General features: G+C 42.8%; 1 protein-coding gene across 1 annotated transcript in view; it reads right to left on the reverse strand.

The window, feature by feature from the left end:
- nbeal2 (neurobeachin-like 2) overlaps positions 1-25,781 on the reverse strand; it is a 227,477-nt gene that overhangs the window by 143,402 nt on the left and 58,294 nt on the right. The window contains exons 2-3 of the mRNA XM_080194499.1: positions 5,889-5,983; positions 2,234-2,395 (exon numbers count right to left, since the gene is read on the reverse strand). Of these exons, the coding sequence (XP_080050625.1) occupies positions 2,234-2,395; positions 5,889-5,983 (257 nt within the window). The remainder of the gene's footprint in view (positions 1-2,233; positions 2,396-5,888; positions 5,984-25,781) is intronic.

Genomic DNA, 25,781 nt, shown 5'->3' on the forward strand with positions numbered 1-25,781 from the left:
TTCCCCTAATCTACCAATGAGGTAGCTGGGGAATGAGGGGAAGGGAGGTGCAGGAAGAGGTAGAAAGTTCAGCTGCTGAAGCCCCATACATTGGAATTCTACCCGTCTCCCTTCAAGGTCTTCATCAAAACCTTAAAACCCTTTTCATCATTAGTTTAGTCTTCATTTTTTTTGTTATCTTTCTTAAATGAGAATAATTTTAGCCGAACTTGCCCAGGGTCAGATCAAACTTCACATTGACTTCCACGTTTAACTATATTAAACAATATAAGCAGCCCACGTTGGCCTACAGCAGGTCCTAGACAACACCTAACTCAGTGTTGACGAGTAGTAGCTAAAACTCATGCCAGTCAAGTGCCAGCTAGTCTTCTCTCATAAATGAGAGCACAATAACCTCTCATTGAGCTTTAAGGTACCAGCATCACTAAATGATCCACTGTCAACATTTTGGTTCTGGTCACTGTTGATCAGAAGCTGAACTAAACCAGTCACAGTTACGAGCAGTGCAGAATCTGGGTACTATGTGATGAATGGCCTAACTCCTGCCGTTCAAAGCCTCACCATTATCTACAAGGCTTAAAGCAGGAGCATATCCACAATGACTCTTAAAAAGTTTAACACCATCCAAGCAGAGCCAATTGTTCCATAACTGCCCTTACTACTGAACTCCGTACGTATCCCTACCACTATTGGTGCACTGTGGTTGCAGCACGTACAAACTACAGGATGCACTGCAGTAACTCACCAAGCTTAAAGTGGCAGCATGGCATCTAGCATCAAGGATGACAAAAACAACAGGATCGTGAGAACAACAGTCACCCTAGATTACAGCTGCACTGCAGAACTTGCATTATCTAACTTCAACAGTACTCCTTTCCCCTTTGACATCTCCTGTCTAAAATGACAAAAGCTGCAAGATCAAGGAAACACCATCACTTTTAAATTCTCCTCCAAGTCACACACTGTCCTAACTTGGAAATTTATTGGCAATCTTACATTATCACTGCAATACTCTTCACACTGAAGAGAAGCACCATTGTCATGAATATCTCAGCGCCTTTAAGCAGAACACTACTGCCACCTTCTCAGGGCAACCAAGGTTGGACAATAAATACCAATATTACCAGCAGCATCCACATCCCAAGAACAAATAAACAAATACCATAATTAATTTCAGTACCCTTTGATGAAGCTAAACTCTAGTTTGCTATTCAGTGAATCTGATTAACAGAATGTTAGATAAGGAAAGGATTGACCTTTTCTCTAATGCCTCTCAACACTCATGCTTTAACATATGGCCATTTCAACATGGCATTAGAAGGCTGTCAATGACCATGATTTCTTACACCAGCACCCTCAGGAAAGCAATGGGGAATACAAGCAAAAAACTGATTCTGTTCACATTTAGCATGGGCTAAGATTTTGGGTAAAGATTCTTCTGCATTGCCCAGCACTGTGACTTAAGCCCAACTTCAATAAGCTAATGGGAGGTTTTGTGGTGCAGTGGGTAGTGCTCTACCTCTGAGCCAGAAGCTCCGGGTTCAAGTTCCATCCCAGGACTTGATGGCTCATAATGTGGTCAAACAGATTGAGTGTGTGCCCCTCAAGCTAGAAGCCCCTGCTGACAGACTAGCGGCCTGTTACAGGAATTGCTAGCTATGGAAACAGATGAAAAATCTGCCTTGGTGCACCATTAGGTGCAGGAAAAGAACTGGGATTGGAACCAGTAAGCTAACGCCTATCAAACTGAGGCGCTGTTTCTCTTTCCCACAATAACCATTGTGCGATGGCTGTGACATCAGGAACTCAATAGATCATTACCTAAACAACACGTTTTCCAGTAATACTGTGAAAAGCCAATTAAACTAATAATTTATCTTATTATTTATGTGATTTAGCTGTGCTCACATTCAGCCTGTTGAATGATAAGACGTCATTTACTCTTGGGAGGAATACTCTCGATTTAATGCCCACATGTTCTCATCTCCACAATAAGCCAGTCCAACAAGGCAAACAGCAGACTCTTTCCTTAACTTCCCCAAACCCTGCGACAAAACAGTGACAGCAGACATGGCATACCTTCCCCTTCAAATCATTGGGCAGGAAAATTTTGTACAGAGTCTCATCCTGAAAACAATTTCTCCAATTCCCAATCTTTTGGCTCAGAAACAAAGTAAACACAAAATCTGAAAATGCAATAGTAAAGAAAGGAAATAATGAGAATAGTTTGCACCTGCAGATAATAATGAGAAACTTTATCAGGAGGAGTGCTTGTCCAAGGCCTGCCTCGGCCTCCTCAGTGGATAATCTTTGTACACATTGATTCAGTTGCTGGCTCAGAACTTGAAGCACATTGCCTGGCAACAGTGGAATCTCTGCAGCCATCTCTTCAGGTCTGGAAAAAGAAAACACAGCGGATTGAAACCATGGCAACAAAATGTTAATCAGATCAGGCCTTGACCCAGCAAGAATCAAAAACATTTAGGTCCCAGCCCCCTCATTTCTGTGGATCAAAATTTAATAACACATTTACATCGTCACTTCAAAAATTCTTCAGCGAAAAATACGAGACAAGAAAATATCCTATGGTTTCTCAATTAATTTTCATTTCACAACACAACAGCACCCTAATGCTCTTGATCTCAATCTGTGATGATGGCAAGTAAAGGTCACACATTTCCTCAAAATATGCAAATGTCTGGCTACAGGGCCTGCCAAGCCACCTCAGGTCCCTCAAGAGACTCCCAGGCCCAGTTCTAACTCAACTTCATTGCAACTAAAAAATGTAAGGTGTTACTCCATCAGGAGCACTCTTGCCTCTGAGTCAGAAGGTTGTGGGTTCAAGCCACACTCGAGAGACTTGAACAGAAAAATATACCCTGACACTTCATACAATGTTGAGGGAGTGCTGCACTCCTGAACAACTGCCTTTGGAATGAAACATTAAATGAGGTCCTGCCTGCTCTCTCATGGCACTATTTTGAAGAAGAGCAGGGGGATTCTCTGCACTAACCTGGCCAACATTGACCCTTTATTCAACAGCACCGAACACAAATGTTCAGGTCAAGATCACACTCCTGCTTATGTGAACTTGCTGTGTGTAAATTGGTTGCCGTTTTTCCTACATTAAAACAGTGACAACACTTCTAAAGTGCTTTGTTGACGATAGTCTGTTTCGTAACAACCTGAAGTCATAAAAGGCGCCATATAAATTAAAAGCTTCAATTTTTAAATGGCAAATGACATGGGGGGAGGTGGGGAAGAATTCTAAAATCACCAGGAAAATCATATTCAAAAGATATTGGCCCAATTTTATCATCACATTACGCCTGTTTTCAGGCATGAAAACGTGGTAAAGTCGGGCGTGAGGCGAGTAACCTGACCCATGCCTGTTCCCATGCCAGTTTCCCCATGGCCACGATCGGGACTGCGCCTGAAACGGATGCAACAGCCATTTAAATTCATTTGCATGTATTTAAATTAATTTAATGGGCTGCACGTCCAGCTTTACTGGCACCTCCCCCTTTACCACCATGTTCGCCCATCCAGAATCGGCACAAAAAAGACATGCTCCACAAAAGTCCGATTTGGGCGCTCCAGTTAGTGAGGAGGTAAGTGCCAGGCACCCGACGGCTCCCTGCTTGACATCGGAGGGAGGTGGGGGCCCACTGCCGTTCTACCTGAGATCAGTGGGGCAGGGGAGGAGGAGGGTCTGCTGCCACTCTGCCTGAGATCAGTGGGGGGAAGGGGAGGGGTCTGCTGACACTCTGCCTGTGATCACTGGAGGGGAAGAGGAAGTCTGCTGCCACTCTGCCTGAGATCAGTGGAGGGGAAGGAGGGATTGTCTGCTGCCACTCTGCCTGAGATCAGTGAGGGGGAAAGGGAGCGGGGGGATAAGAGAGTCCAGCAATGTTGCATGGGTCAATGTCTGTGGGGGGCAGGAGGAGCCATTATCCGGCCCAGTTGGGATGTGACAGAGAAGCCGCATTCTCTCTTTTTTTCTGCGTATGTGCAGTTGGAGGCACCTCAGGGTTCGGACGCGTTAAGCCTTGCCCACAGGCTTGTGCAGTACAATTCCGAAGTGCTGATATTTTTGCAGGCAGTGTGTGTATGGGGTGCCTGAGAATGGGTCTAACAGCTGGATCTGAAACACTCCCAGTTTCAAGTCTGCTCAGCACTTAGAATCAAAACAGTGAAATAGTGCCCACTGGGTGTAAAATATATTGTTTCAGAGTTCCCATGGGAGGGGTTGTGATTTTCAGCTCCTGTTTTTTACGTTTTTCACACTAACTCTGAGATAATGTGATGGGGAAAGGTGCTTTTTTCTGTGTTCCTTTCAATACTTTAATTCTAATCAAAAAAGTCAATTCAAAGTAAGTCCAATCATGCTCCCCAAATGAGGAACAAATAAGATGCAAGCTGACAAGACAAGATATTGCATCCCATTTTGGGCTTGATCTAACGCTTCATCTTGGCCAAAGGGCTAAAATGGCTTTGAAAAATTGAATCAGGTAAAGCCTCGGTTTAACCTCAATGGCTGACCTGATCCTTCACTCTCCTAGCATAGGCAAACCATGAACACAGGCGTCAGTACACCCCAAGTACAATGGGCTAGTCTCATCTCCTACTTGATCATGGTTTCACCCTTGCCAGGTAAACATGAGAAAGATGCTGTTAGTGCAGGCAGCTTCTTGCCGGCTACTGGCCTTTGCCGATATTTGGGAAAATTTTGCCCCAAGACCCAACTGCCATATGGCAACTATTTGCTATGAGAGGAGAAGGGAGTGGATGCGAAGAGTTACTGAGTAGTGTCACATGAACCCAAGGTCCTGGTTGAGGCCACCCTCACTTGGCTATCACTTTCTGCTCGGAGATTCTACGTTGTCGTGTGTCTTGAAGGCCTCCTTGGAGAACGCTTACCCGAAGATTGGGTGAGCATTCTGCTAAAGTGTTCCCTGACTGGAAAGGAACACTCCTCACTACATGTAACTCCCACCATTTGGCCTGGACTTGCAAAATCTTACTAACTGTCCTGACTTGAGACATTTCACACTCTTTAAACTGTGATTATTCCTCTCTTCACAAACACTGTTTGTACCTGTAAAGACATAATTATCTGATTTGCATTCCAACCATTATCTTGCAATTGAATCTCTTTCTATATATGCCGTGTTTATGAACCCAACTCTCCACTCACGAAACCGCGGTGCTCTGAACGCATATGATTCCAAATAAACCTGTTGGACTTTAACCTGGTGCTGTGAGACTTCTTACCATGTGTATCCCAGTCCAATACCGGCATCCCCACATCAAGTCTCCTTCTGAGCATTTCCTTTTTGTTCTCTCTGAGCTGTAAGTGCTTGGCTCACTCATTTGAGTCAGAAGATTTTGGGTTCAAGCACCAATTCAGAAACCTGAGTACATAACCTAGGTTTACACTTCATTTCTATTTACCCATCTTTAATACTTTTAAACAGCAAAATTAACCCATCTCAGTCTTCAAAGCTCTAATTGACCTTCCATTCACAGCCTGTTGAAGGTCCCTGATTTCCAATACCATTTTTCTGCAAAGAATGCTTCTCAGTTTCACTTCATGGCCGAGCTTTAAGATTCTGCTCAGTTGTTCTATATTTTCCCACCAGCAGAATTAGCTCCTCTGTATTCAACTCTTCTGAATCCATCTATCACTCTGAACACCCTGATTATATCACCTTCAATCTTCCCAACTCAAGCGAATACAAGCTATGACTTTATGATCATTTGTTAATGCGTTGGCCCATCATTACCATTGCAAGCATTGAGGAATGGATAGTCAATGATAAATCCAACAAAAGGGTGTGCGAGAGGTTCCTGAACAGTAGATTAGATAGTGCAATTGTTGAACTCACCTTCGCTGCAGTGGTTCATATGAGCTGACATCAATAATTCTTTCGAAGGAGGTGACAAAAGCTTCGAGCCATTGTTGCAAATAATGAGGATCCTTCTGTAAAGAAAGCAAATGAACCATGTTAATTTCACCATCTCCTCAGGACTTCAAATCTTGCTCAGGTTTGCTTGTAGGTGTCACACCTAGTAGGACAGACTGGCTAACAACAGCAAGTTCCCTTCCCTAAAGGACATTTGGTGTTTACAACTACCTGACATCTTCATGTGACTTTAACTATCAGTTTTTAATCTCTAGATTTGTTTAAAAAGTTAATATATGTCCTCAAACTGCCATTGCATGATTATGAACTTTCATTTTTTGGATTAATGGTGTAGGCCTCTGAATTACTAATCAAGTACACAACTACTGTAATAGTGTTCCCCTGAGAATATCATGGGTTGGCCTCGCTATTCTCTTCACTGCGACTGAATGGTGCTATCGTAACTCTGTGAGGACTCCCAAATGCAGTCTGACTAGGGCCCCAGCCATTAGATCTCACAATTAACTGGCGTTATCACCCAGAATTCTATTTAGATTGTTCATTGCCACCTCAGTCTGGTTGTTAAACAGGTTTAGCTATGCTTTAATCTTGGGTGGGGTCCAATTCATTCACATTTAGCACCTGCCAACCCAAAGTGACTTCTTGTTTTATGACCCATGTAGCATGTTATTGCAGAGAGATTGCTAAATACTTGCTTTTTAGCTTGTAAAATGGGCAGGGTCTTGTTATCACGCTGTCTGAAATCATTAAAATCCTCCTCAATGTTCTGTGTGTTTTCTGGGACCTCATCAAGAAAATCATGTTACAAATTCTGATAGGTACTGACATGATAAGAATGTAGGAATTACTGGATTTTTAAAGTTTTTAGTTTATTTATTAGTGAACAAGTAGGCTTACATTAATATTGCAATGAAGCTACTGAGAAAATCCCCTGGTTGCTACACTCCAGTGCCTATTCCATGAGGTTCCCTCTTGGCAGACTGGTATAGAAGGCGAAGTTGCACGGGATCAGAGATGAGCTGGCAAATGGATACAGAACTGGCTCAGTCATAGAAGACAGAGAGTAGCAGTGGAAGGATGCATTTCTGAATGGAGGGCTGTGGCAAGTGACGTTCCTCAGGAATCAGTGCCGGGACCTTTGCTGTTTGTAATACATATAAATGATTTGGAGGAAAATATAACTGGCTTGATTAGTAAGTTTGCAGATGATACAAAGGTCGGTAGAATTGTGGATAGCGATGAGGACTGTCAGAGGATACAGCAAGATATAAATCGATTGGAGACTTCGGTGGAAAGATGGCAGATGGAGTTTAATCTGGACAAATGTAAGTAATGCATTTTGGAAGAGCTAATACAGATGGGAAATAGGCAGTAAATGGTAGAACCCTAAAGAGTGTTGATAGGCAGAGAGATCTGGGTGTACAGGTACACAGGTCACTGAAAGTGGCAACGCAGGTGGAGAAGGTAGTCATGAAGGCATATGGCATGCTTGCCTTCATCGGCCAGAGCATCGAATTTAAAAACTGGCAAGTCATGTTGCAGCTTTATAGAACCTTAATTAGGCTGCACTTGGAACAGTGTTCAATTCTGATTGCCACTCTACCAGAAAGATATGGAGGCTTTAGAGACGGTTCAGAAAAGATTTACCAGGATGTTGCCTGGACATTAGCTACGAGGAGAGGTTGGAGAAACTTGGCTTGTTCTCACTGGAATGATGGAGGTTGAGGGGGCAACCTGATTTATGAGGGGCATAGACAGAGTGGATAGTTAGAAACTTTTTCCCGGGTAGAAGAGTCAATTATTAGGGGGCATCAGTTTAGGGTGCGAGGGGCAAGGTTTAAAGGAGATGTACGAGGCAAGTTTTTTACACAGAGGGTGGTGGGTGCATGGAACTCGCTGCAGGGGGAGGTAGTGGAAGCAGATATGATAGTGACTTTTAAGGGGCGTCTTGACAAATACATGAATAGGATGGGAATGGAGGGATATGATCCCGGGAAGGGTAGGGGGTTTTAGTTCAGTCGAGCAGCTTGGTCGGTACAGGTTTGGAGGGCCGAAGAGCCTGTTCCTGTGCTGTAATTTTCTTTGTTTTTTGTTCTGTGTCACTCTCAACTGCAGATGGACAGGGAACTTGCAGATGGTTGCTGGCAGAGTTAAATGTATCTCTGACACACATGCTAACTTTATTCCATCCGTGACTGAAATACGAGAAGACTAAGTATGGTGATTTTAAAGAGCATTACTCTGCCACAACTGCCAAGGCCTTCATGAATAGAATAAAAGTCACTAGAGATGCATGAAAATGATTTCTCAGAGGACCTCAAGAGTGCATCATCACAAGATGTACAGCCATACATCAGCATAAATATTCCCACTTCAGTGCACCTGCTGATTTACAATTTAGAAGCATTGTATTGGTAGCAGAACAGCTGTACAGAATCGGTGTGATTGGGGGCGCAATGCTCTTGGTGTTCTGCTCAGCTGGACACTGATTCAGAACTCCGGGGACCATCATTAAAGAGGAAAACAATAGACCTACGTCAGGATCTATATGGAGTACTGACAGATGCACTACACAAGCTATCCATAATCGTAGACAGGATGGAAGAGTCCAACTCAAATAAAAGGGCATTGCAAAATTGCCTGCAACAGAGAGAGTGGTTGATACCATGGAGCTTCATGCCCTACTGTAGGTCCATGTAGGGCAAATCCAAAGCTGTGGCCAATGTGCCTTTGCTATAAATAGGATCTTAGTTGCATTACACAGGACCATGCAAAGCATCTCTGATCTTTTCTTTACTGAACTGCTCTTCAGAAGCAAGCAGAAGTGATGTAGTGGGCCGGCCAGGGGAGCAGGCATGATGCTGAAAGGAGCCATGGAAGATTCAAAGTGTTCCCGCTTCTCACCTGTTACCACCCCTTCCCTCCCCACCACACCCCACCCCCACCCCTCCTTAATGAGTTCCTGATATGCTGGCTGGTCTCCTGATGGCAAAATCCAATTCCACACCACTGCAGGTGCAGCCATCTTTGAGAAGACCGTAGCCCAAAAGGACCCCAACAGTCAGGGAAAGGAACTGAATGGTCTGCCTCAACCTTTTGTTGAAGAGGCACAGATGAGGTAGTAAGCACAAGTTAAAGGAAAAGTAATGAACCAAAAACATGCATATGGAAGTTTGACAAAATGTTATGTGATTAAGCTTTCTTTTTTTGATAGTGCCTCATATAATTTATCGATCAGCACCACTTCTACATTATTGTTTCTGAGTGGTAATTCAGCCTTTCACTTGTTTCATAATGAGCCTCAATTTACGACAAGATCCATTGGATAAAGTGGGCAATGGGGCAATGCATGAATGAAGGGCTGTTTGGAGAAGGCATTGAGGAGCAACAGAATGGCTGCTACTGCTGCTCTCAGTTGTTATTTGTTCTAGTTAGATTTTATCTATGTGGGTATCTCTGACATCCTAAGCAGCAGCTGGTTTTGCCATAGATGTCCCATCTCCATGTTCCTCCTCTCTTTATCCATGGTTCCTTCATCAGCAAATGACTGGATGAGAGATCATAGTCTAAGGATAAGAGATAGCAAATTTAAAACAGAGCTGAGGAGAAACTACTTCTCCCAAAGGGTTGTGAATCTGTGGAAATTGCTACCCCAAAGTGTGGGATGCTGAGACAATTAGTAAATTTAAGTAGGAGTTAGGCAGATTTTTAATTGCTAATAGGTTGAAGGGTTATGGGGAGTAGGCAGGAAAATGGGGATGAGGAATATATTAGCCATGATCAAATGGCAGAGCAGATTCGATGGGCAGAATGGTCTAATTCTGCTCCTATATCTTTTGAACTATGAACTTACGACTGATGAATGCTATTGTCATCCCCATCTGTAGTCCTCTCTGTTGCACTATGTTATGAAGGGCAAAGCATGCTACTATGACTTTGGCCGTTCTCCTGGCAAGTAATAAAATCACCCCCAGACAATCAAGGCACCTGAAGCACATCTTACTGGTTTGCTTGATGATGACCTGATGGTCATTATATCTACCTTAACCCTGAATGTTAGCGTCTAACTTAGCAATTGTACATTGTTTTATCTCTCCGATCTCGTAAAATTTATTTTGCATTTGTTCAAAACATGTAGAATCTTGCTGTTTAGTTCTCCGAGCAAGTGCCTTGAATCTACTTTAAAAAGTCAAGAGTCTACTTTAAATAAAATGTTACTGATCCCTAACCAAATCTTACCAAAAACCTGGGGTTCTGGTTTACGGTCATATCATGTACAATGATGGAATAAAATCCCTGGTGGTTGATTAAAAACTCCTGGTTGATGATAATCCTCGGATTGCTACAATGGTACACTTGATGGCACCCTGTGCCTGAGGGAAGATAGCCTACTCATTCTAGCCATTGCCATCACAAGGGGTGTTGACATAAGCTGTTACCTCAGCAAACAAACCATTTGTGACCCACCGGATACATTTATGGGCAGCCAATTGAGAAGCTCTCATGATATATCAGGTATCGCACTGAAAGGAGCCACAGGAAGAGAAATTAATACCTCAATTTACCATCAAACAAGATTCCCAGATCTCTTTCATTTTCATTCGATGTTTCTTCTTACTTAATTAATAGTGCCTACCTGGAATTTTTTGTTCACGAGAGAAGTGATTTGTATTTCTCATCATTGAACTTCATCTCCCAATCAGTCTGTCCAATTCTCAAATGTAATCAAATATTCTTGTAGCTAACATATACAGCTTTGGAGTCTATCACCTTCATCGTATCATCTTCAAATTTAGTGATTCCTTATTCTGATTCATTTATAAAGATATTCAACAGAAGCAGTCTAAAAACAGATCTCTGTGGAATCTCACTGGTAAGATTCTTCCAGGCTTTTGATAATCCTAACACCATGAGTGGCCTCTACCGGTCAACCAAATATATATATCTATTGAGAAATATTTCCACTAAAGCCACTTCCATTGGAAGTTGGCTGTTTTTGTGATGGAGCTGAAGTGGATCACAAGCTCAGCTTGGGGTCAAATTGGATGCAGACATTGCAATGAGTCTGGTATATAAGAGAAGGCTTTACAGGCATTTAATGGGACAGAGAAAGTAAACCAAAAACAACACTTTAACTTGCACAGTACGGCAAGGTTTAGGGTTGCGAGGGTCAGTTTCAGCACAGACAACAGGAAGTTAAGGATGGTCAAAAGCTGGAAGAATTTGTCAAGAAGGCTGAGACCAGAACAATCTACAAGACAGCTGAATGTTGGAAGGGGAAGACAACGGTGTTGACTTCCTGGCTTGATGGACCTATAGGAGCTTTTTCATCTAAATCAATCTTCTATTGATTATTCACAGGAATTGAACAGGAAATGTGAAAATTATAAAGACAGCTAATTGCATACTGGGATTCATTTAGAAGGAACAGGAGTCAAACAGCAGAAGTGTCCTAACCTCAAGAACAACTGGAGTGGGACTTGATCTCACAACCTTATGACTCACAAGATTAAAGTGTGATCACTGTACATCACTGCAAATTTATTGGAGAAGAACATGGTCCAAATCTTTAATAAGCAATCAGTATTCACATTGCCATCACACATTTGAAGCTGAAAGGACAAGTTGGTAAGGCTATTAAAACAGCAAATAGCACCCTTAGCTTTCTAAATAGAACCAATGGAATACAAAGGCAAAGAAGAGATGCTAAACTTTTATCAATCCCTGGTTAAGCCCCAGTTAGAGAATTGTAACCAGTTCTTCTTGGGCACCAGGCTTTGGGAAGGATGTCAAAACCTTCAAAAGGGTACAATGGAGATTTTCTAGAATGACACTTGGGATTAGCGACATCAGTTACATGGAGAAACTAGAGCAGCTGGAATTGTCCTCCTTAGAACAAAGAAGGTTAAGAGAAGATTTAATAGAGGTGCTTAAAACTTTTAATGTGTCTAAGGCACAGCAACAGCTGTAAGATTTTTTAAATTCTAACTGGAGTAGATACAGGTAAAATGAGAAGATGAGGCCCAGATGTGTGGAACTGACTCCCAAATAAAAAGAAACAATGACATTTATATAATGCCTTTCATTATTACAGATGTCGCAAAGCACTTTACAGCCAATAAAGTATTTCTGAAACATAATCACAGTTGTTACGCAGGAAACACATCAATCAATTTGCACACAGTAAGACAGCACCTCAGTTTAACATCTGATCTGAATGGTGGATAAGACAAATATTGATTAGCTTATTTTAAAATGAAGAGTTGGGTAGTTGATAAGACATTCTTATATCATTGTTGCCATGGTTACTAATAAGATAATATTGGAGAAGCGGTTATTGCTTGATTTATTACGGTTCAAAACAGCCACAGAATCAGCTGTTTACAATGTGTACCTAGCAACCTGACTCACTCCAATCTGGATCTAATTGCCTAACGGCTGGCTACTCAAACAAAGTAAGAAGCCTCACAGCACAGGTTAAAGTCCAACAGGTTTATTTGGTAGCACATGCCACAAGCTTTCGGAGCGCTGCTCCTTCATCAGGTGAGTAGGAGTTGTGTTCACAAACAGGGAATATAAAGACATAAACTCAATTTACAAGATAATGGTTGGAATGCAAATCTTTACAGCTAATCAAGTATTAAAGGTACAGACAATGTGAGTGGAGAGAGGGTTAAGCACAGGTTAAAGAGATGTGTATTGTCTCCAGACAGTACAGTTAGTGAGATTTTGCAAGCCCAGGCAAGTTGTGGGGGTTACAGATAGTGTGACATAAACCCAAGACCCCAGTTGAGGCTGTCCTCATGTGGGCAGAACTTGGCTATCGGTTTCTGCTCAGCGATTCTGCATTGTCGTGTGTCATGAAGGCCACCTTGGAGAACGCTTACCTGAAGATCAGAAGCTGAATGCCCATGGCTGCTGAAGTGTTCCCCAAGAGGAAGAAAAATACTCCTGCCTAGTGATTATCGAGCGGTGTTCATTCATCCGTTGTCATAGCATCTGCATGGTCTCCCCAGTGTACCAGCCTTCAGGAGAATAGTGACCACGACACCACACAACCCTGCCGCAGCAACCTCTGTAAGACGTGCTGGATCATTGACACGGATGCCATCATCTCATGTGAGAACACCATCCACCAGATGCACAGTACATACTCTTGCAACTCGGCCAACGTTGTCTACCTGATATGCTGCAGGAAAGGATAACCCGAGGCATGGTACATTGGGGAGACCATGCAGACACTACGACAATGGGTGAATGAACACTGCTCGACAATCACCAGGCAGGAGTGTTCTCTTCCTGTTGGGGAGCACTTCAGCAGTCACAGGCATTCTCGATGGGCCAAGTGGTCTAATTCTGCTCCTAAGTCTTATAGTCTTATGGTAGGAGCAAGAGGGTAGCAAGAGAAAGAGTAGCCCACTCAACGACAATGAAGGGAAATTATGCATGGAGCCACAGAAAGTGGATGAGATCCTTAATGAGTATTTTGTATCGGTATTCACTAAGGAGAAGGACATGATGGATGTTGAGGTCAGGATAGGTGTGTAAACACTCTAGAGGTTGTTAATATATCGAAGGAGCAAGTACTAGGTATCCTAAATAGCATTAAGGTAGACAAGTCCCTGGGCTGGAGAGGATCTATCCCAGGTTACTGACGGAGGCAAGGGGAAAAATAGCTGGGTTTTAACAGATATCTTCACATCCTCTTTGACCACAGGGCAGGTTCCAGAGTACTGAGGAATAGCCAGTGTTGTTCCCTTGTTTAAGAAAGGAAGTAAGGATAATTCAGGAAATTATAGGCAGGTGAGCTTGATGTCAGTGGTGGGGAAGCTTTTGGAGAAGATACTGAGGGACAGGATGTATGCACATTTGGAAGAAAGTGGACTAGTTAGTGATGGGCAGCATGATTTTGTACAGGGAAAGTTGAGTTTTTTGAAGTGGAGGGAAGGGCTATGTATGTAATTTATATGGACTTTAGTAAAGCATTTGACAAGGTCCCACATGGCAGACTGGTACAAAAACTAAAATCACATGGGATTCAGGGCAGGCTGGTTAGGTGGTTACAGAACTGGCTTGGTTATAGAAGACAGAAAATAGGGGTAGGATAGGTGTTTTTCAAAATGGAGATCTGTATCTAGTGGTGATCCACAGAGATCAGTGTTGAGACCTCTGTTTTTTGTAGTACATATAAATGATCTGGAAGAAAATGTGGGTGGTCTGATTAGTAAGTTTGTGGATGACATGAAGATTGGTGGAGTTGCTGATAGTGCCGGGGTTTGTCAGAGGAAGCAACAGGATATAGATTGGAGACTTGGGCACAGAAAAGGCAGATGGCGTTTAATCCAGACAAATGCGAAGTGATGTACTTTGAAGGATCAAATTTAGATGTGAATTATACTGCAAATGGCAGAACCCTTCAGAACATTAACACCCACAGGGATCTGGGCGTTGAGGTCCACAGTTCCTAAAAGTGGCAACACAGGTGGCCAAAGTGTTTGAGAAGTTATATGGCATGCTTGCCTTCATCAGCCTGGGCTCTGAGTACATGAGTTGGGAAATTGTGTTGCAGCTATATAAATCCTTAGGTAAGCCACATTTTGAGTATTGTGTGCAGTTCAGGTTATCCACGACCAGAAGGACATAGAAACTTTGGACAGAATGCAAAAAAGGTTTACCAGGATTTGCCTGGTCTTGAGAATGTTGATCTCGAGGCAGCATGGTGGCACAGTGGTTAGCACTGCTGCCTCACAGCACCAGGGACCCAGGTTCAATTCTGGCCTTGGGTCACTGTCTGTGTGGAGTTTGCACATTCTTCCCGTATCTGGGTGGGTTTCTTCCGGGTGCTCCAGTTTCCTCCCACAGTCCAAAGATGTGTGGGTTAGGTTGATTGGCCATGCTAAATTGCCCCTTAGTTTCCAAAGATGTGCGGGTTAGGTTGATTGGCCATACTTATATTATCCTAGTTTCAGGGGATTAGCAGGGTAAATATGGGGGGTTGCAGGAATAGGGCCTGAGTGGGATTGTGGTCAGTGCAGACTCAATGGGCCAAATGGCTACCTTCGGCATTGTATGGATTCTATGATTCTATGATGACTATGAGGAGAGGTTGAATAAACTAGAATTGTCTTCACTGGAAAGACGGAGGCTGAGGGGAGACCTGATCAAGGCCTACAAAATTATGAGCAGCAGAGACAGGGTTGAAAATCAAAGGCTTTTGCCTCGGGTATGTGTCAATTACGAGCAGAAGCAGGTTCAAGGTGAGAGAGGGAAAGTTTAAGGGAGATGTGTGGGGGAATGTTTTTCACACAGAGAGTGGTGGATGCCTGTAACGTTCTGCCAGTGGAGGTGGTGGGATCAGACACATTAGCAAAATGTGAGAGGCATCTGGATGGGTACATGAAAAGGGAGGGAAAAGAAAGATACAGATTGAGTAAGGGCAGAAGGTATTTTTAAGTTTATTTCAAGCATCACGATTGGCACAGGCTTGAAGGGTGAAGGCAGACCATGCAAAAATCAATTGATGGGCGGGAATCTCCGGCCTCAGGGTGAACATAGCCAGAAAATCATAGCCAGAAAATCCCAGCCCAAACCTACAATAATGTGGTTGACTTTTAGCCACCCTCTGAAATGGCCCAGCAAACCATTCAGTTCGAGAGCAACTAAGGATTGCCAGCAACGCCCAACTTTCATAAAAGAATAAAGGAAAGAGAACATGGGTGTGTTCTGCACAGTGCTGCTGAGTAATTATCAATTACAAATGGCTGACCTCATCACCTTGAACACAGGGTGGAGCTCAAATATTCTACCTGGTAATACATATCACCAGAAAATATCTGGCCATCAGAGTTAGAAAGAGAAAGGATGAGGTAGAAAAATGACAAAACTAATAGATGATTTGGTATGGCATTGTGATATTTATGACACTGGACTGTCCAAATTTTCTTATGGCAAATTGAGAAATTAAATGTGATAATATGCAAATTGTAGAAAGGCACCAGGAAATAAATGATCAAAATCTAACTGGCTCTCTGCGGACTTTTGGAGAGGGAGCCTGTCACCCATCTCTGGACTGACCTATATGTGGCTCCAATCCCACAGCATCTGGTCAATGCCCCCGAGAGCAATTACAGGTGGATAATGAACACAGCTTTGCTGGTTCACCCAAGTACAACAATAAAAATGAAAGATTAATTTTATCCCATTAGGTCATGTACTGTGAAGCCCCAAACCAAAGCCAAATATGGTCCTGGATTTTTCTCAGTGACCTACAGTAAATCCTCACCCCTGGTGTAAGTGCATCTTATATATGGTAATCATCACTGTTTTATATTGGTAAGATGCTACAGTGCATCTTATATATGGTAATCATTACTCTTTTAGATTGAAGAATGACACTAGGAAGTACGGAGGGTTAAACACAATGGAATTTTATTCACAGATGTGTGTTCTCTTACATGGCTGTTTCTTCTCCACCTGTTTCCCAGGCTGGAGACTTATGATATAAGTTCTGGTGAATACATGAATATATTAATACAGCAAAGCTCAGTAAGCCAATAAGAAATATGCAAATACATAACAATTGCTGCCACAGTGTGTCAGTGGTGAAGGGGATAAATGCTGAATGTAGTGGATGGGGTGCCAGTCAAGTGGGCTGCTTTGTCATTCCACTGAAAGTGTCATTCATCTCTAGTATTGTTGGATTACTAGTATTAATGCAATCACCCAAGTGGAGAGTATTCCATCACACTTATGTTTTGTGCCTTGTACAGAATTTGGTTGGGGGGGGTTGTGGGGGTGGGGGGGGGGGGGGGGATGGCCAGGAGGTGAATCATAGAATACCTACAGTGCAGAAGGAGGTCATTCAGCCCATCAAGTCTGCACCGACTCTCCTGACAAAGCATCCACTTGAAAGCACTGCTGAGGACATTTTTCATCACTTTGTTGATGATCAAGTGTAGACTGATGGGGTGGCAATTAGCTGTGCTGGATTTGTCCTGCTTTTTGTGGACAGGACATACCTGGACAATTTTCCACATTGCTGGGTAGCTAGTAGTCTTGTAGCTGCATAGCTTGGATAGGGACATGGTTAGTCCTGGAGCACCAGTCTTCAGCACAGTTGCCAGAATATTGCAAGAGCCAATGGCCTTTGCAGTATTCAGTGCCTTCAGCCATTTCTTGATGTCACTTGAAGTTAATTAAATTTTTTGATGACTGGCATCTGTGAGTCTGGGGACCTCAGAAGAGGAGATTGATTATCTTCCGGCTGATGATGGCTGCAAATACTTCGACCTTGTCTTTTGCACTGATGTGCTGAGCACCACCATCATTGAAAACACTGGGTCAAAATCCTGAAATTCCGTCCCTAAGAGAGCTGTGGGTGTTCCTACACCATATGGACTGCAGAATTTTAAAGTGGCAGTTCACTATCATCTTCTCAAGGACAATTAGGGAAGGGCAACAAATGTTGGTCTAAGGAAATACGAGAGACAAGTGTGTTTTACACAGAGGGTAGTAAGTGCTTGGAATGCACTGCCAGAGGAGGTGGGAGAAGCAGATACAATCGCAACATTTAGGAGGCATCTTGACAGCTACATGAATAGGCAGGGAATAGAGGGATACAGACCACATAGGGGCAAAAGGTATTTAGTTTAGAAAGATTTCATGCGTCAGCACAGGCTTGTTGGGCTAAAGGGCCTGTTTCTCTGCTGCACTGTTCTTTGTTCTTTGTATGGTGCCCATACCTCATGAATAAATTAAAAAAACAGACAAAATTCAGAGGCCAGGTACAACACTGAAGGAGACCATTTGGTTTTTGTCAGCTTTCTGCAAGAGGAACTCAGCCAGACACACTCCCCTGCCTTTTCCCCACAGCTCATCCTCAAACCATACCCCAAATTGAGATAAGTTAGTATAGAACGGTGATTGAATGCTGGGACCTTCTCTGATATGACTCAAAACTGCACTAGATCATTTTCAATTTCACCTTTTGAGTAATAATGCGGCAAAGTGGTTGCTCACCCGTTGTCAACTGACATTCATCAACTGACTCTTTCATCATTAGCAGTTTCCTAAGCCAAACTTCTATGACTCCCTCCACAATACTCTCTAATTCTCCAACCAACTTCCTTCTTATTTAAGAATGCATTACTTTGACCCAGTATTTGGTCCTTCCATCAATATCTCTCACTTTGGTACAGTACCGATTTCTTTTGCATTTCTTTCAAGTGCCTAAGGATCTTTATCTGCTTACATAATAGGATCAGATTGTTGAGGCTATGCAGCCTATTCTGCTATTCAATTAGAAACCAACGTTGCTCTGAGCTTCAACTCCATGTATTTGCCTCTTTTGCCGTACTCCTTGATAAATTTATTCAACAAATATCAATCCATCTTGGTTTTGAAAATTTCAATTTATGTGTGGGACCTTCTGATTTCACTTCCCTAGATTAGAGATGCCATCTGAAAGCAAATAGCTGGTGTTTCAGAACATGCGGTTGCCAGTGACGTTGGAGCAGAATACATGCCATACTCAAACACTGGAGTGACGGAGACAGTCTGCAGCAACACGTGGTTTAGTGAGACCAAATAAGAAAGGAAATAGCCTGCATTTCTATAGGACATCCTCAGGACGACCCAAAGTGCTTCATAGCTGTTATGATGTATCTGCTTTGGCCCCCACCTACCATTGCCCAAAATGAATGGCTTACGGGGCTACTTCAGTGGGCACTTCCAGACTTCAGCTCTGGAATTCCCTCCCTAAACCTCTGCTCCTTCCAAATCCTTCTGAAAAGCTACTTCTGTGACTAAGTTTTTTTTATCATGGTTCAGAAAATCACCTTTTCTCTGAGTGCCAATTTCTGCGTGATTACCCTTCTCTGAAATATCTTGCAATGGTTTCTTTTGTTAACAGGTGGGATTTTCTAGTCAATTGTCTTTGACCACTCTCCAAGTTTTACTGTTGGCATAACTGGAAAATCCCAGCCCCGTGTTTCTATATAAATGCATGTTGTGGCTGTTCCTTTTGTTCTCTGAATATGAAGGGGTTTTTTTTAAACAGGCGAAGAAGCGAATGTGAATGGATAAAATTAATATTGCACAGGAGGATTCCCTGGAAAATCCGAAAGGATTTCATTTTGGGAAAGTTTCGGGGAAACTAACCTATATTATTGTTCATATATTAGAATTATATTATAGAATTATATTAATATTATTCAGAATTATATTATTCATAATTCTCTGGCATCCAACCAACGAAATGAGCCACTCCGAGTGACTGCCTTGTGATAAACGTTCCTATGCTGGCTATGCCTTTTGGTTCTTTCACTCTGAATTAAATAGGACAGGTTTTGAGTCTGAAGGGCAATTAGCCATGTGGATGATTTGGCCTATGCCATATCATTCCCTTTGAGTGAACAAAACATTGCGCCCTCAGGGCATTTTTTAATGATCTCAGGTGTTGCACCTCCACACTTTCAGTCAAAGTTTTATTTACATGTTTATCACTGACATTTCAACCATAAATTGGTCTTGCTTAGTTTGATGCTGTACACTCTTTTCCTGTTGTCACAAAATAGTTTCACATAATTTTCTGCATTATTTACAGTCTTAAGTATCTCTTAAATGTATTCTTTCAGGTACATCCTTTTAAAGTGGTAAGCTCTTTCCTCTAGAATTCTCTTCATAAACTACTTCACCTTGCATCCTCATGCCTGTATTTAAAGGCACCTTTAAATTTCTATTGCAGTGGCCCTATCTTCCACCCTTCATCCTAATTAAACTTATTTCTTGCCTTGCTCAATGTGCTTAGAAACGAAACTGTTCATGTTTTCGCATCTGAAATGCAAAATAATGAATTATGTGCACCACATTTTCTGATCAATAAGAACACAAAAACATAAGAAATAGGAGCAGAAGTAGGCCATCTAGCCCTTCGAGCCTGCCCCACCATTCAATAAGATGATGGCTGATCTGGTGGGTCAGTTCCACTTTCCCACCTGCTCCCCATAACCCTTAATTCCTTTGTCCATCAGAAACCTATCTACCCGTGACTTAAATATATTCAGTGAGGTAGCCTCCCCCACTTCAATGGGCAGAGAATTCCAGAGATTCACCTCCCTTTGAGTGAAGAAGTTCCTCCTCAACTCTGTTCTAAACTGTGCCACCCCTTGTTTTGAGGCTGTGCCCTCTAGTTCTGGTTTCCTTTCTAAGTGGAAAGAATACAAATGATGCAGCTTTAGTTACAACAGTACTTATTTGTCTTCACTCTCAGCATAAGTGCTTGTTTCCATATCAGAAGCAAAACCTTTAGTCTGAGTTTTTCACGGGAAAATAATCCAAATGATGAAGTTTGATACCAAAACAAGTGATGAAAATTCTAGAATGCCATGCAGTGAAACAGAATTTTAACTTATGAGGTTGGAGAATCACCCCCAATAAGAACATAAGAAATAGGAGCAGGAGTAGGCCATCTAGCCCTTCAAGCCTGCCCCGCCATTCAATAAGATCATGGCTGATCTGAAGTGGATCAGTTCCACTTTCCTGCTTTCTCCCCATAACCCTTAATTCCCTCGTCTATCGGAAACCTATCTACCCGTGACTTAAATATATTCAGCGAGGTAGCCTCCACCACTTCAATGGGCAGAGAATTCCAGAGATTCACCACCCTTTGAGTGTAAAAGTTCCTCCTCAACTCCGATCTAAATTGCGCCCCCCTCCTTATTTTGAGGCTGTGCCCTCTAGTCCTGTTATCCTTTCGAAGCGGGAAGAATCTCTGTACCTCTACCCTATCTATCCCCTTCATTATTTCATTTGTCTCTATAAGATCCCCCCTCAGTCTTCTAAACTCCAACGAGTACAGACCCAGTCTATTCAATCTCCCTTCATAGTCCAACCCCCTCATCTCCCGTATCAGCCTAGTGAACCTTCTCTGCACTCCCTCCAAGACCAATATATCCTTCCGCAAGTGCGGCGACCAAAACTGCACACAGTACTCCAGTTGCGGCCTCACCAGTACCCTGTACAGTTGCAGCAAGACCTCCCTGCTTTTATATTCTATCCCCCTCGCTGCGCCATCCCCAGAGAATACCATGCAGGTCTAAAAATCAGTTTCATGCCTATTGCCAAACAGTTTGCGATTCTCCCAGTCCCTTTCTAATGACACAAACCAGATCGCACTAAGAAAGGGTGCAGGGCAATTATTTTATTTAATGTAGTATTAAAATGTATATAGACTGTTCAAATCCCAGCACACGGAAGTACCTAGCCTTTGAGTGTGGCGTGATAACGATGAGAATCACTAGTGGTCTCCACTAGAGGAGACATGGTGCCCTGGTCATGCCAGAGGGGGTCGGGGGACTCGGAGGCCAGGTCATCGGAGCATGGCTGGGCAGTGCCAATCGGGCAGCATATACCTGGCAGAGCTCATGTTGCACATTGACGATGCTGACCAGACACCCCAGCAGTTGCCACTAAAACCTCCAGCAGCGGTCACCAGACACTGCGGCAGTGCTAGTTAGACACTACCAATGTGTCTGGGGCAGTACCAATGTGCCAGGAGCAACATCAAGGGACTGGGGGGCTATGCAGGGAGTCTATGACAGTGGGCTATGCAGGGGGGAGGGGGGGTTATGCAGGGGTGGATCATGTTGTGAGTGATGATGGAGGGTCATGCCAGGAGTAATGATGGGGGGGGGGGAGGGGGGAATGTCGGGGGTCATGATGGGGGACCCATTGGGAAGGCCTCAATGCTGGTGATCCATGTCAGGGAGAGGGGACGGGAAAAATGCTGCCAATGAGGGGGGTGATCCTGATATCCATTGGGAAAAGGAGAGGGTCTTCCATTGCGCTGTGAGGGGCGCCCTTGCAAAATGGCACTTGAGTGTTCTGAAGCTGGGCTCATTGGCGTGCTTAGGGCCCACTCTCCCCAACTCCTAACTGTCCAAAAAAGTGATTGAATGTGGGAAGATTCTGGTGCATGCATGTCTGAGAGCCTGGTGTGGATCATTCCATTATTCTTGCTGTTATTACGCAGTTCTTTTTGGGAGAATTCCACCTATTGTATCATAAAGCTGTGACATTTGTCTGTAGGCCTAATTCCAAGCTGATTGAAGTTGGTGGTGGTTACTTGGAATGCCAGAAATTATAGTACTTGTGACGGGCCTTATTATTGAGCTCTTCGTTAGCTTTTCTGAAGTTTTTGAGCTTAGCACGGCATGTATGGCAATCTCCGAATTTCAAAGGTGCAAAACTTGAATAATTATTTTCTGATTCAGTCTCATGTTTTCTCGTACTCTTTGAACCTTGGTGGAATCAAGCACTATGGCTTTCACCTGGGTTTCTCAAATATAGAGGGGGTGTATTTGCATTTACTTCCTGCCTCAAGAGGTTGAAATGCCTCAAAGATGTTCACAAAAATGAACTATTTCTTTTCAAATGCAGTCATGGTCGATATGTCGGCAAATGGCAGCCATTTTGCTACTGCAGCACTCCAAACATAAGGTTAAGATTAATCACTAGTTGTCTGTTCATTTTAATCATGGGAAGTGTGATAGTCAGAATATGAGAATTAAAAGCTTCTTAAATAATGTCATTTCTCATCTTACCCATAGTGATGGATTTTTGGTTTTTCTTTAAAGAGGATGAACTGTAAGTCAGCTCAAATTTGACTATTTCTTAGCATTCTCAAATTGAACAGTGAGTTAGTCTGAAGTTGACAAACTTTGCATGTTGGGATTTAGCAATGCATACTTCCCTGTACTCTGCCTGCCTCACTTCCTCATCCTATAATGCAGAGTCCATTTTGGTCAATGCAGTGGTTTGCCTTCCAGCTACCCAATTTTAGCTTCACCACTGGGTAGGCCCACAAATGTCCAAATGTATAACTTGGACTGATAAATATTTAAAACAAAAGCACTTTGGTAAGAAATGGTGAAGGGGGTTTTGTGGCACAGTGGATAATGTCCCTGGCTAGCCATGTGATGGAAAGAAACTTGGCGCCTCTAACGTCACTATCCCTAGCTCCAGACTACAACAGGTAGGTAAAAGTGCATGTTGTCCAGCAACCTGGTCTCCCTCAGTGAACTGTAGCCCACCCCTACCAAGAGATAGTGGAAGTGGCTAGCATCATGCCATTTCCTTTAGAAAATAATGTTTTAGGTTATAGTAATTGATTAATTTGAAGTGTGGCATGTAAGTGTTAGGGATATAAAGGTGACGCATACTCCCAGAGCTTTCCACCACTGGAGTCTTCCCAGTATCACATCTGGGTAGTACACCAATTGATTAAAGTTAGATTGCCACAATTAGACATGCATCACCAGATTACCTGGATTGTAAAAGGCTAAATAGATTTTGATTTCTTCTCAACTAACAAATCCTATATTAAACATAGAAACTAGAATCAGGAATAGGCCATTCAGCCCTTTTGAGCCTGCTATGCCATTCATTATGATCATGGCTGATCATCAAATTCAATATCCTGATTCCCTCTTCTCCCATATCCCTTGATCCCTTTAGGCCCAAGAGCTATATCTAATTTCTTCTCGAAATCAGAAAACGTTTTGGCCTCAACTACATTCTGTGGTAGTAGATTCCACATATTCACTACCTTCTGGGTGAAGACATTTCTCTTCACCTCAGTTCTAAAAGGTTTACCCTTTATCCTCAAACTACGACCCCCTACTTCTGGACTCCCCCACCATTGGAAACATTCTTTCTGAACCTACCCTGTCTGACCCTGTTAGAATTATCTAAGTTTCTATGAGATCCCCTCTCACTCTTCCAAAGTCCAGTGAATACAGTTCTAATCAATTTAGTCTCTCCTCATATGACAGACCTGCCATCGCAGGAATCAGCTGGTAAACCTTCACTGTACTCCCTCTATAGCAAGGACATTCTTCCTCAGATAAAGACTCCAAAACTGTACATAATATTCCAGATGTGGCCTCACCAACGCCTTATGCAATTGCAGCACAACATCCTGATCCTTATTCTCAAATCCTCTCACTACGAAGGCCAATGTACCATTTGTCTTCTTTACTGCCTACCTGCGTGCTTACTTTCAGCGACTGATGCACAAGGACTCCAAGGTCACAATGAGTGTCCATCTCTCTCAATTTGTGCCCATTCAAGTAATAATCTGCCTTCCTATTTATTGCTACCAAAGTGGATAACCTCATGTTTATCCATGTTAGACTGCATTTACCATGCAGATGCCCACACACTCAGCCTATCCAAGTACACTGAAGCATCTTTGTATTCTCTACACAACTCACCCTCACATCCAACTTTATATCATCTGCAAATTTGGAGATAATACATTCAGTTCCCTCTTCCAAATGATTAATATATAATGTGAACAGGTGGGGTCCTAGCACAGATCCCTGTAGAACCCCACTCATCGCTGATTGCCAGTCAGAAAAAGACCCATATATGCCAACTCTTTGCTTCCTATCTGCCAACCAGCTTTCTATCCATCTCAAGACATTACCTGCAATCCCATGTGCTTTAACTTTACATAATAGTCTGTTATGTGAGATCTTGTCAAAAGCCTTCTAAAAGTCTAAATAAACCACATCCACTGATTCTCCTGGGTCAATTCTAGTAGTTACATCCTCAAAAAATTCTAATAGATTTGTCAAGCATGATTTCCCTTTTATAAATCCATGCTGACTTTGTCTGATTACATCACTGGCTTCCAAATGCCGAGTTATGAAATCCTTGATAATAGGCTGTAGCAACTTCCCCAGTACCAATGTTAGGCTCTCCGGTCTATAGTTCCCTGTTTTCTCTCTACCTCCCTTTTTGAATAGCAGGCTGACATTAACTACCCTCCAATCTGTAGTAACTATTCCAGAGTCCAAAGAATTTTGGAAAACAACCACCAATGGATCTACTATTTTCTGGGCCACTTCCTTAAGTACTCTAGGATGAAGATTTTCAGAACCTGGAGATTTATCCACCTTCAATCTCAACAACCCCCCCAAAACCATTTCTCTACTAATCCTGATTTCCTTCAGCTCCTCACTAAAACATGTTTCTCTCAGCAGTTCTGGTACATTATTCATGTCTTCCTTTGTGAAGACTGAAGGAAATTACAAGTTTAATTCTTCTGCCATTTCTTTATTCCCTGTTATGAATTCTCCCATTTCTGACTGTAAGGGGCCTACATTGTTTTGTCAATTTTTTTCTCTTTACATAGTTATAGAAATTTTACAGTCAGTTTTTATGTTCCCTGCTAGCTTACTTTCATACTCTATTTTCCCCTTTTTAATCAATCCCTTGGTCCTCCTTTGCTGAATTTGAAACTGCTCCCAATCCTTAGGCCTATTGCTTTTTTTTTGCCAATTTGAATGCTTCTTCCTTGAATCCAATACTATCTCTAATTTCCCTTGTAAACCATGCTTTGGCCACAATTCCCTTACAACTCTTGCGCCAAGCAAGAATAAACAACATCTGGAGTTCACCTGTTTGTTCTTCAGTGTATGGAAATACATATTTCCTTTGCTTGCAAAAATTCATTAAAAGGTTATCCTAAGATTGTTGATCTGGACACTGCGGGTGGCGATTTTCCCAAAAACATTCTAAGTGCCAAATTTGCATAGAAACTGGCGTAAGTCCTGCTGATCTTTTTAGTGGGATTTTCAATTGAATTTCTCATTGCGAAGTGTCTCAGAGGGATTCACACTGAAAATCTGTGGGTGGGGCCTATTCCTGCTGGAGTGGCCAGCAGCATAGCGCTGAGCAGGCCACTGCACATGCGCCAATCTGTCACCGCCGAGGTCGGCACACGCCCCGCACTGCCGACATTCCGATCACTGGCCAGCTCAATCGCTGTAAGAAGTCTCACAACACCAG

The sequence above is a fragment of the Carcharhinus amblyrhynchos genome, chromosome 8 (assembly GCF_965287045.1).
Source record: "Carcharhinus amblyrhynchos chromosome 8, sCarAmb.v2.hapA, whole genome shotgun sequence".
Classification (NCBI taxonomy): domain Eukaryota; kingdom Metazoa; phylum Chordata; class Chondrichthyes; order Carcharhiniformes; family Carcharhinidae; genus Carcharhinus; species Carcharhinus amblyrhynchos.